The sequence below is a fragment of the Pelmatolapia mariae genome, linkage group LG16_19 (assembly GCF_036321145.2).
Source record: "Pelmatolapia mariae isolate MD_Pm_ZW linkage group LG16_19, Pm_UMD_F_2, whole genome shotgun sequence".
NCBI classification, from domain to species: Eukaryota; Metazoa; Chordata; class Actinopteri; order Cichliformes; family Cichlidae; genus Pelmatolapia; species Pelmatolapia mariae.
In genome coordinates, this window is record NC_086241.1 from 49,629,535 (window position 1) to 49,640,992 (window position 11,458).

The window sequence follows — 11,458 nt, forward strand, 5'->3', positions numbered from 1 at the left end:
GAACAATGAAAGGTGGCTATTGAGCAGCTAAAGACCATCAGTGATGGAATATTACAATTCTTGCAGCATTCATTCACACAGTCAGCATACTGATTGCATGATCACTGCAGCCTCCAGGCTTATGGGTTTAAGGTCAGCATCTTGTATCAGACTACCTCATGTGAAATGATCACTTTTTTATTACTCTTAATTCTTTTACTGTGTTTATTTTTGCATACAAAACTTTTTGTCTGTAATTGTTGAGTTTGCATCTTAGTTTCATGTTTACCTGAGTATCAGACTGCTTCAGATTGAGTAGATCTCAAATCGGTTGGCAGAATAGGTTTTAAACCACAAAAACTACAGACATATTTAATGAAATTATGTTCTGTATTTATGGTATTTCAGGTGGAACTTCCAGTATTTAGTTCTATTCAGATTGCACTTCCTACATATATTTTTGTTTTTATTATACAACTTGAAAAATATTCTGCATGGGGGTTTTTTGTGCATTTTTAAAAATATAACTATATACCATTGACCTATATAACATTGTCACTAACTGTCTTTTGCAATGTGAAGGATTTTATTAGCATAGGCTCAAAAATGAGATTTTACAAGACAGGTTGAATAAAAAAAATATTTTCAATAGCCAGACAGATATGATTCATTTTGATGCTAAGAAAGGCATTCAGAATTTCATCACCTAATTTAGTTATTACTCACTGCATTCACTTTCAAACATTGTCTCTGCCCACCCATTGTTGCCTCAGGGTTAAAATGGGTGGATAGAGGCAATGTTCAAAAAATGAATCCTAAAAATATTTCATATATGAAACTAAAGTTTCACAGGAGTCATTATATAACTTCAAATGCTCACTCCAAATAATGTTACAACTTGGTTTTTTGGGAAACCACCTTGAAGTTGCCCTATGACATTATCCCAACCCAGATCAGTCAGCCATGGCGTGTTAGGTGAAGTCCTCAACTGACCGCTGTAGCAGGGTCTATGCTCACAGGTACTGCTGATCAGGCACCAATTAATGTGCCTGATCAGCAGGTCTTCTGCGCCCTTCTGGACAGAGTTCTCGGATGTCATTCCTGGGAGCTGCTGGAGCCACTCGCCTAGCTTGGGAGTCACTACACCTTGTGCTCCAATTACCACTGAGACCACTGTTACCTTCACGCTCCACATTTTCTCAAGCTCTTCTCTTATATGAATACTTTTTACCGTATTGTCTGTTACATTCTACCTCTGGTTATAGCTTTCGACAATTACATTAATCAACAGTTACAGCCAATTACTGTAGAACTGTAGTTTTATCAGTTAAACAGGTAAAAATGATGTATGGATGTTTTATTAAAATCATAATTAGCAAATATTATTTTTTTAAAAATTCAGTGAGCTGCATTTTTGCAACTCATAAAAACAAAGTACTAAACAACATGTCATAATGTAACTGGGATTATATGGGTGAGAATAGTGGATTAATAATTAATTTATAAATTAGATGTTAATTAATTGCATGTGTAAGTGGATTTTGTTGTTATCACATAAAGCTGCACTGTCTGTTTCCTGCTTTATAGCTAAGGTAGACTGATTTATTGTAAGATGTGCTGTCAATTTACTTCTTCAAAAAAAAGAGGATATGTGTTTCTTCGGAAAAAAAACTGCATCATAGTATCTGTTAGTAGTTTCTTAGACAAGTTTTCAGAAGTCAGATCTAGAAAAACAAAACAAAACAAATTTGCAGAAGGAATGAAAATTTGAACTTGTGTAATAGCTTGTATTTTTATTATTCTACTAAAGCAGTGGAATTTGAAAAATATAGTGAAATCTAGTGATCCAGCACTCTTAAAATAGACTTACACAAACAGCATCACAGTATTACTATACAGTATGTGGTTAACCACATCTGTACAGTAGTCATGACAAAAAACTAGCACTGGTTTAAACTTTTAGAAACATCAGGATAACTGATTTATGAGAAAATGTCATTTCAAGCAAGACCCTAGACCAGGGCTCAGCAACCTTCAACATAAACAGGCACATTTTAGCCCCTCCACGAATACTGGGACAAAAAGAGCTGCACGTGCGCTTGTGCGTGTGTGTCTGTAGTGCGCCGGCAGGGGGCAAACGGACGGATAGTCCGTTTATACCTAATACAAAATTAATAAGATTTCTTATAAGAAGAAGAGCTTTTTACTTTAAAGAACTGTTTTATAAATGCTATGAAGAGGAGGGAAAAACCAATTGCATGTGCAGGCCTACTTTTAAATAAAACGTAATTTTGCAGGTCCATTTGAGTTCACACTTTGTGGAAAATTCATCAAATAGAAAATAGTCCACTTTCAAATAAATAAAACGTAGCAGTGGCCAAATAATCTTAAAGTAAAAAGAATAATTGTGACAACTATTTGTCTGTAATTATGACTTCAGTTCATTTTAATGTGCTGTCATCTTCTGTTTTTCATCAAGCCGCAGGCTTGTTTTGTTTTTCTAGATCTGACTTCTGAAAACTTGTCTAAGGAACTACTAACAGATACTATGATGCAGTTTTTTCGAAGAAACACATATCCTCTTTTTTTGAAGAAGTAACAGGCTTTTACAGGCTTTTCTCACTCTCTAAACTTCGTGCTGCAGATGTAACTCTCACTCACTTGTGCACAGAGAAGCGGTCTCTGTTTTCGCCACAACATTCAACCTGTGGCACGGAATACATTACCATCAGGCTACCTTCTTAAAGAAGACTATCCCTGTAACATGCAAAATTTTCTTACTTTTATTTTTTCCGCCCAAAGCTTGAGCCACAACTAACAACGAAAGAGCCACATGTGGCTGCCGACCTCCATCCTAAATCAAATTACTGGTTTTCACAGAAACACGAACAGATGTCAATGGCCCAGAATTCAAGGCAGAACTGATACACCCACAGTAAGCATTACGTATTCAAAGTCAGTTTTTTTGAGGGTATAAAAGAGAAGTCAGACAGATCAGTGACATTACCATCAACACTGCAGTCATGGATAATCCACAGAGAAGGACAAATGAGAACAATGACGCATCGTCCAATGATATATTTAGGCAAGGTATGAGTTTCTTCCACAGTGACTGGTTTAGCCATCAATTTTTCTCCTCTTTTCTTTCTATTTCATCTTTTTTCCAGGTAGTTTCCTGAAATCACTATTGCCTATATTAGTGGAAGAACATTAGTTGAAATCATTTTTAAATATTTGCTAAACCTGTGTGTTTTTGTAGGATGCTTGCATATGGAGTTGTATTTGTATGAGGTCAGATAAACCTAAATATAGCTACAGCAAATAAGATGTGTTTTCTAATGTAGCTGGTTTGTGGCTTGACCGCTAACTCATTGCAGCTATGAGGATATACAGTTCACTTGTTCAAGCATGCCTACAAAGCAGAAGAAGCTAAGAGGGAAAATGTAAGTCAGTTGTGTTTTCTGCCAAACATTGAAACATTACAATATTTTTTATGTTCATTTATTGCAGGTGGATCAACCTTTCCAAAGTACCCACCGATTATACTGCTCCTGGGATTGCTGAACGCTGTATTGTTGATAACGGCTGTTGTTATTGGAGTTAACTGTGAGTGTGAAAATTCACCAGAAGTTTCATTTCCCTCTTTTTTCTTTGGAATCTTACTGATAAACTGCTGAAAACACACTTTCACTATAAGATGTTAGAGTAATCATGTTAACACAAGCAGTAACACATCTACTAAATTGAAAATGTTCTGGTTTGTTGATTAAAAAACTATTTTAGTTCCTTCTAAACAAAACTGTGTCAAGATTATTTTCCAGTATTTTGAAATGTGACTCAACTATTGATATTTTGACACAAACATTTTCAGGTGCCAAAGTCAAAGAGGACTCCTTGCACATTTCCAACCCAGCTGTAACACAGCTCTTCAGTGAGCTTGACTATCTCCGAAGCAACCACAGCGATGTGATCGAAGCTGAAGAGGAGGCCAAGAAGGCTTTAGAGAGCGCGATCAACAACCACAAAGAAGTAAAGGTGAAAATTGAGGAGCTGAAGACCGTCAATGATGGTTATCAGAAACAGATGCAAGCACTGCAAATGGAGAAGGCAAACCTGAAGTCCAATGTATCAATTTTAGGTGAGATGTTATTATTATTTATTTTTTCTTTAAATGTGTTAACTTGAAAAAACAATAAATCCTTTGTTTCTCTCAGAGGGATCTTGTGGTGGATGCCTCCCTGGTTGGGCTCTTTTCAACTCGTCTTGCTATTTCTTCTCCTACACCGAGTCCTCTACTGTTAAAAAGAACTGGCATCAGAGCAGAGAGGACTGTGTTAGTCGTGGATCTGACCTGGTTGTGATCGATAACCAGGAAGAGCAGGTGGGTTTAACCCTGGAGAACCCATGGGGTCAAATTTGACCCCATGGTTTCCCTAGAAAACCAATGGGGTCGGCTCTGACCCCATTGGTTCTCCAGGGTTAAAACAAACAAGGATGACTGTAAAAAAAATAAGTCAGATAGACAGAAAGTCTACATGCCTAAGAGACCACAGAGAGTGATTAACATGGATTTAAATTCTGCTAATCATAGAGCTGATTATAAAGTTCAATCTTTCATATCGAGCATGTTTATCTTCATTTAGATGTTATTACCCAAGAACCAGCTGTTCTTTCTGGGTCCAGAATAGACATCCAAAACTCAAACTACAAGCAGTCAACAAATAAATTTAAAGAGAAATATATGTTATTAAAAAATCAAGTAAACAATTAGCAAAAAACAGCAAACAATCATGTCAACATGCTATAATCTGCTTACTGTTAATAAACATAAGGTACAGGTGATGGAAAAATTAAAAAATGTTATGTAGTTTAGTTTAGTTTATTTATGTATATAGCACATTTAATTACAACAGTGGTGTTGACCAAAGTGCTGTACAAACATACACATTACACAATAAAATAATGAATATCAATTAACATCAATGCCAAATAACAAATAGCAAATAACAAATAAATAAGTAAATAACTCTCATGCAGTATTAAAAGCCAATGAGTAGAGATGTGTTTTAAGATAGCATTTAAAAAGATTGAGGGTAGGAGCCTGTCTGATGTGGAGAGGCAAATCATTCCACAATTTAGGCGCTGAAACCTCTCGAGAACATGGTGACTGTATAAAAAAAGATTGCAGTTGAACAAATACATTCTTTTCTAAAATTATTGACAGAAAGGGAAGCTTTGAAAGAGGCCTGAAGTTTGCAAGAACAGAGGAATCGAGATTAGTTTTTTTAATCACAGGCTGCACAACAGCATGTTTAAAGCAGGCTGGCACAACACCTGAGTTAAGACTGCTATTAAAAATCGCTAAAATGTCAGAACTGACCACCTTGGCAATCTTTTTTAAGAAATGTGTTGGAACAACATCATTTGGACAAGATGATGTCTTTATGTCATTACAAAGTTCTTCCACCTCTTCCATCAAAACACACAGGCTCAAACTGCTCAAAAACAGTAGAGCAGGTGAATGTAATGTAGCCACAAACTGGTACTGTACAAGTCAAGGTCGTGCCCTGAAAATGAGTTAATTTCTATATTGGTTGTTATAATTAGGTCATTTGAAAACTTTATTTTAGGTGTTAACTGATTCTTTTTTTCTTTTCTTTTTTCTTTAGAAATATGTGAGTACCACGATCCAAAATATGAAAACCAGTAATAGTAAGTGGGAGAATGGATTCTGGATTGGACTCACTGACATGGAGAACGAGGGGAACTGGGTATGGATTAATAATGTCACAGAGGTGCAACAAAGGTGAGAACAGCACCAAATCATTTCTTCATACTTTTATGTTAAATAGATTAATTTTATTATATATATTATCAATCAAAGGTTTTAGACCATGTCATGGTGCTGGTTTGGTGACCCAGCATTTTGTGTTTATTATTCTTCTTATTATGGTTATTATCTGATGATTTGATGTTTATTTTGATTATGTATTCTAGTTGAGAGGTTTTCTTCCTGTGCCTCCTTTGCTGTGTGCCTAGTTATCTCTGTCAGTGTGCTCCATCTGTGCTCTGTTTCATTTCCCTGAGTCTGTGTCATGTCCCTATGTCTGTGTCGGTAGTTCAGTCTGTGGGTTCCGGTTTTACTTTTAGGGTCTGTGTCTCTTGTCTCGTCATGTTAATTAGGATCAGCTGTGCCTCCTGTTTGCCATTCCTTGTTCCCTCTATGTGTGTACTTATAGTGTGAGGTTGCCTTTGCTTGTTGTCGGTCCGTTTGCGTTAGTTGCTGTTTCTCAGCATCTCTCTGCTCAACATTCTCCCTGTCATCCCTGGCTGTCTCGCCCCATGTTCCCGTGCCTTTTGTCTCCTCATGCTTCCAGGTATCCCAGTGTTTAACGTTTTGTGTTTCAGTTTGGGTTTGTATGAGGTTAGTTTTCCCAGTTTAGGTTTTGGAGCCCCCTGTTCCTTATTTCCTGTTTTTGTCACTTTGCCATCACTGTAAATAAACGGCCTTTGCCTGCATTTTGGGTCCTTCCTTTACAAACACCACATGACTGCCGTAGCAGCAATGACAGTCCACCCCAATTTTTCCATTTTTTTTATTGAAAATTATACAGTTTCATATGTCATTGCACTCTGAAATGAAAGCATAGTATAAATAAGCAATTTGACTTCAAAATCATAGAATCAAGTTATAGACGAAAATTGATTTTTTACTTTTGACTCATCAAAGTAGCCATCTTTGGCAGATATAACAGCTGAACACACCTGTGGCATTCTTTCTACAATAGAACTCAAAATTCTTCAGAAAGTTCTTCCCATGTCTCTTACAGTTTCCATAAATGTGTGGCACTTGTAGATGTCTTTGCTTTCACTCTTCTGTTCAGTTCATCCCAAACTACCTCCATGGGGTTTAAGTGTAGAGGCTGTGCTGGCCACTCCGTGTTTTCAAGCTTACCATCTTGTTCTTTTTTCCTCAGGTAATTTTGGCATAGCTTGGAATTATGTATTGGTCATTATCTTGCTGTAGGATGAACCCCTGACCAACTAGGAGCATACCAGAGGGTATGGCATGGCAGAATGCTGTGGTAGCCATTTTGGTTCAGGGTGCCTCTCAATCTGTACAATTCATCGACCCTGGATCCAGCAAAACAGCCCCGGACCATCACACTTCCTCCTCCATGTTTGACAGTTGATTCCACACACTGGAACCATCCTTTCACCTACTCCACGCCATTCAAAGATCCTTTGTGATGAACTAAAGATTTATATCAGACTTCAGTAGTCCAACGGTGGTGTTACATGGCCCAGGAAAACCTCTTTGTCTTATTCTGACGTCTAAGCAATGGCTTTCTTGCAGCAACTCATCCTGTCAAACCTGCAGCTCGAAGTCTTCTCTTCACAGCTGAAACTGAGACTTGCTTACTACGACCACTATTAAGCTGTGCTAGAAGCTGTTGTCCTGTGAGCTGCCTATCACACAAGCTGTTAACTCTCAGAAGCATGTCCTCTGATTCAGTTGTGGCTTTGAGTCTGCCAGACCTCTTCCTGTCAGAGTTTGCCCCAGTTTCTTGCCTTTTGATGGTGAAGCAAACTGTACTCACTGACACCTTGACTTTCTTTGCAGTTTCTCTTTGGGAAAGACCTACATTTTTAAATGTTATGATGGTCTGTCTCTCTTCCATTGTTAATTGCCTTTTTCTTGCCATTTTTGTAGCAACACACTACTTTCTCCAGTACAGTAATGTTCAACTGATGCTCACAAGGTAATGATACCACAGTGTGTTCCAACACTGCTTTTATGCAGACAGAGGTGGTTGTAGGTAATCCAGAAAAGTTGGAACACCTGTAGGAATTAGTAGCACCAGCTTTCAAGGCTTCATCAACCTCTGTTTTGGGTTCCCTGATAAAGGCCTTTCTGTATAATTCTAAAATGTACATTGGGTAACCGTACCTTCTTTTTTTTTTTTTTTACCTCTGGCAGTTCACCTGATGTGAACCTTTGTACCATTCCAAGCTATTCATTGGACTTGAATGACTTGAATTGCAATAAATAACTGAAAATATTGGGTGTTTTAAAACTTTTGACCGGCAGTGTGTGGTTTGAAGTTAACGATACATGATGCAATTTTCTTAGGTACTGGATGGATGGAGAACCAAACAACGGCGGAGATTTTGGAGAACATTGTGGGGTTGCAGTTCACTCTGCCCTTAATCCCTGGAAGACGCGCTATGATGGAAATTGTGACGTGAAGCAGTTGCACTGGATGTGTGAAATGTAAATAAGAAAAACTCTTTTCACTCCTGATATGATGCTAAAAAAAAGCATTTTTAACAAGAAATATTTATCAGTTTTTGGGTTATTTTTCATTTTCAGAGTCTACAACAGTGCAGTTAACATTCTAATTACTTTAGAGGTCTGTGTGAAAATTATTTGTTGTTAAAAGAAATTCCACTAAACCTAAAGCCAGCCTGGTTAGTATCAAGAAAAAAAACTATTATAATAATAATTAACATTATTTTGGATATAAAAGCATATAGAGTAAATGCTATGCACTAGACAAGTTGGCATTAAACTGTAACACGTATACCGTATGTTTTTTATGTGGATCTACTTTTTTTGCTATGGTATTTGTTTGATATGCTTGTTCTTGTGTCTTTTAATCGTGTATTTCTGTTATTTTTCTAAATAAATAAGAACAAATGTGGAAACATAAATATGGATGGTTAGGTTCATTGGAATTTGTAGGCAGCACAGAAAACATCTGTGAACTAAATCTGATTTTGCTCAAAAACTTGGCAAGTTGCTCTGAAGTCATGGCAAAGGCAAAAAAGAGAGACTATTATTAAATGAATGTGATACAATCAATGTACACCCTTCAGAAGTTTCCAGTCCATAACTGACATAAAGAGAGAAACAACCCTTCACACTCTGCAGATCTAAACCAGAGTACCTGCAGAACAGGGACCGCTGTGGACTATGTATGATGATTGTATTTTATTATAATTATACAGCACAGAAGAAGGATCTTTGCACCATGAAAATGGCCTAGGCTGTGCTTACTTGATTTTGTCAAAACTAGGCCACACAGCCATGACAGCAAGACAGGTGCAGATAGAAATGCTAATTAAGAAAAAGTTTATTAAGGAAACATGAAGAAGAAACTCAAACTCACAATGTAACTGTCAGTGGTGCATGAAGAGTTGGTGGATGCAGTGTTAGGTGCACAAGAGCAAACCAAACAGCAACCAACCTCCAGATGTTGCTCAGGGAGGAGAGGGAACTTGGGGTACGTCTGAATTCATGGCACATGACAACAATTCATTTTTACATGGCCTTCATTTCTTTTGGAAGAGTGAGGATATTTACTACATCTTATCTGTAGAAAGTACATGTCATATACAGAGATTATTTTCATTTCTTATTTTTTTAAACACACAAGTTTTTACTAAAATTTGACCAAAAGGAATTTATTGCTCAGCTCAGCAGTAGTGCCGTATATCAACACGGGATCTTTGTCATGGTGTTATCGTTACGGGCTAGAACTCTTGTGTGGTCTGCAGGTCCAAGCCTGGTGACCAGAGTGATGAATCTAAAACAGTTTATCTGCTGGTTAGCTGCACAGTGACGACCACAAAGCATAAAAACTTAGCACACAGCAGCTACTAGCATAGCGTGTAATAGTAACAAGACCCTTTAGATTGATACAGCATTACAGCAACAGCCTGAACTATTTACCAGACAGAAGTAGCTACTTACCAAAGACAGCCTGTCACTGACTGTTCAGAGAACCTGAAATATCATCTGGATGAACTATTACAGTGGAGACTGGACCCACAGTAAGTGGACCTCTGCAGCCAGATGTGTACAGCTGTTTCACTGAGTGAAGCGTACTCACTGGCTGCAGCATAAAAACATTTTATAAAAATAAGTTTACTAAATTGACAAAGACACAATGTTTTTCTCAGGAATGACGTGCACTTCTGATTATGATGATTTTTTAAATCATAAAATCTGTAACACTGTACAGCAGATTAATAGGACAGCAGTGCAGAGGCTTCAGAGCTTGCTTTAGAATCTTCTGGTTTTGAATATTTCTTCAGCAGTAAACTAACAGTTGTCTGACAGTTGTATTTCCACTGCTGCACAGCAAACAATAACTGATAAAAGCTAATTCGGTAAATTTTACTTTTCAACTTTCAGACAGTCTTGTGGGTGCAATGGCTTCTTCACAAATGCTGCTGTAAGCACAGGTTCTTGAATTTACATGCAAGATTTGAATTGCTGTAATGCAAATGTAATATTTGCTCGGATTATGTTTTTGCTCGTGCGTAGGTTCTATAAAGGTGGTTCGGGGGACAGGTCTGTGTTCAGCTGTGGCTAAGTGGAAGAGGATGGATGGGTGGATGGAATTTTATGTGCGATACTAAGATCAGGCCCTCCCAATCCATCATTTGCTTTGCTTTTGTAAATTAAACACCATTTGTGTGAGGCAAACTTCATGGTTTATTCCCCATATCAATCTGACACATAATTTATTAAAAACCAGGATGAGTTTCTGCAGAGGAGGAAAAACAAGAGTTGCAGAGATTATTAAGGGACTTGGAAATGGTGGGATGGAACATTTGTCACTGAAGGGTAAAAGTTTAATATGTTACACATGTGAAACTTTTATAAGTCAACGGTGATTTGTATTTGTAGGAAATGGTCATTTACTAAATTACATTCTCCTCCAGAATAAGCAATGTAAATAGTAATAAAAGGAGAATAACGTGGACTAACTGAAAGCAAATGAGTGAAAGGAGTTGAATAATATCAGCAATGAGGGCTGTGCAGCAGTGGATCCCAGAGCAAACTTCTTCAAGACCTGGAACAATGCGAGATGTGATGGCCAAATAAAACGGATTTATTAAAAAGCACCAAAATCTAGGAGGTAACATTTCTGTAATGAGGCATTCTTAAACAGATAGTAGTATTTACAACAGTAAAGTGAAAGCAAATGAGTGATAGATAGTAGTATTTACTGTAAATACTACTATCGCACAAATCTCTGTAAGCATTTAAAGTTAACACTTTCAATAATATAACTCTTTTCTGAATTGGCAGTATATATTTTGAATTATATACATTCAAGTTCAAAAGAAACTTGAATGTAACTCCTTGTCAAACCTGAAGTCATTTCTCTTAATTTGCACAATCAGAACAACAAAACATAACAAAATCAACCAGAAGCTCAAGTGGCTGTTTAGAAGGATCAGCTTCTTCCTGAGGTCCTCCTCACCTCCAAAACACCCACCAGAGGAGCCTCTGCTTCACAACCAGCAGCTGTTAGTTTTCATTTTCAATGTAATCGTTTTATCCTGTTTAAAATTACACATCTTTAAAAAAGATCAATGTTTCACTGTATGGTCGATTCTTTATTCATGCAAGTCCTTAAAATGCATTCATGTATATGAATATGTCTAGTAGGCATTTTAGCTT

General features: G+C 37.2%; 1 protein-coding gene across 1 annotated transcript; it reads left to right on the forward strand.

The window, feature by feature from the left end:
• The first annotated feature begins 3,000 nt into the window (after positions 1 to 3,000).
• LOC134645524 (CD209 antigen-like protein D) lies at positions 3,001 to 8,640 on the forward strand. The gene is made up of 6 exons (XM_063498987.1): positions 3,001 to 3,069; positions 3,490 to 3,585; positions 3,851 to 4,117; positions 4,194 to 4,360; positions 5,649 to 5,785; positions 8,114 to 8,640. The coding sequence occupies exons 1-6, from the start codon at positions 3,003 to 3,005 to the stop codon at positions 8,256 to 8,258; spliced, it is 879 nt and encodes a 292-aa protein (XP_063355057.1). The 5' UTR covers positions 3,001 to 3,002; the 3' UTR covers positions 8,259 to 8,640.
• The last annotated feature ends 2,818 nt before the right edge of the window (positions 8,641 to 11,458 follow it).

Bases quoted from the DNA above. Each gene is read 5' to 3' on its own strand.
- LOC134645524 (XM_063498987.1), top strand. From the start codon at position 3,003: ATGGATAATCCACAGAGAAGGACAAATGAGAACAATGACGCATCGTCC. The intron at 3,586-3,850 runs GTGAGTGTGAAA...AAACATTTTCAG, and splicing joins TGTTGTTATTGGAGTTAACT to GTGCCAAAGTCAAAGAGGAC. The intron at 4,118-4,193 runs GTGAGATGTTAT...TGTTTCTCTCAG, and splicing joins GTCCAATGTATCAATTTTAG to AGGGATCTTGTGGTGGATGC.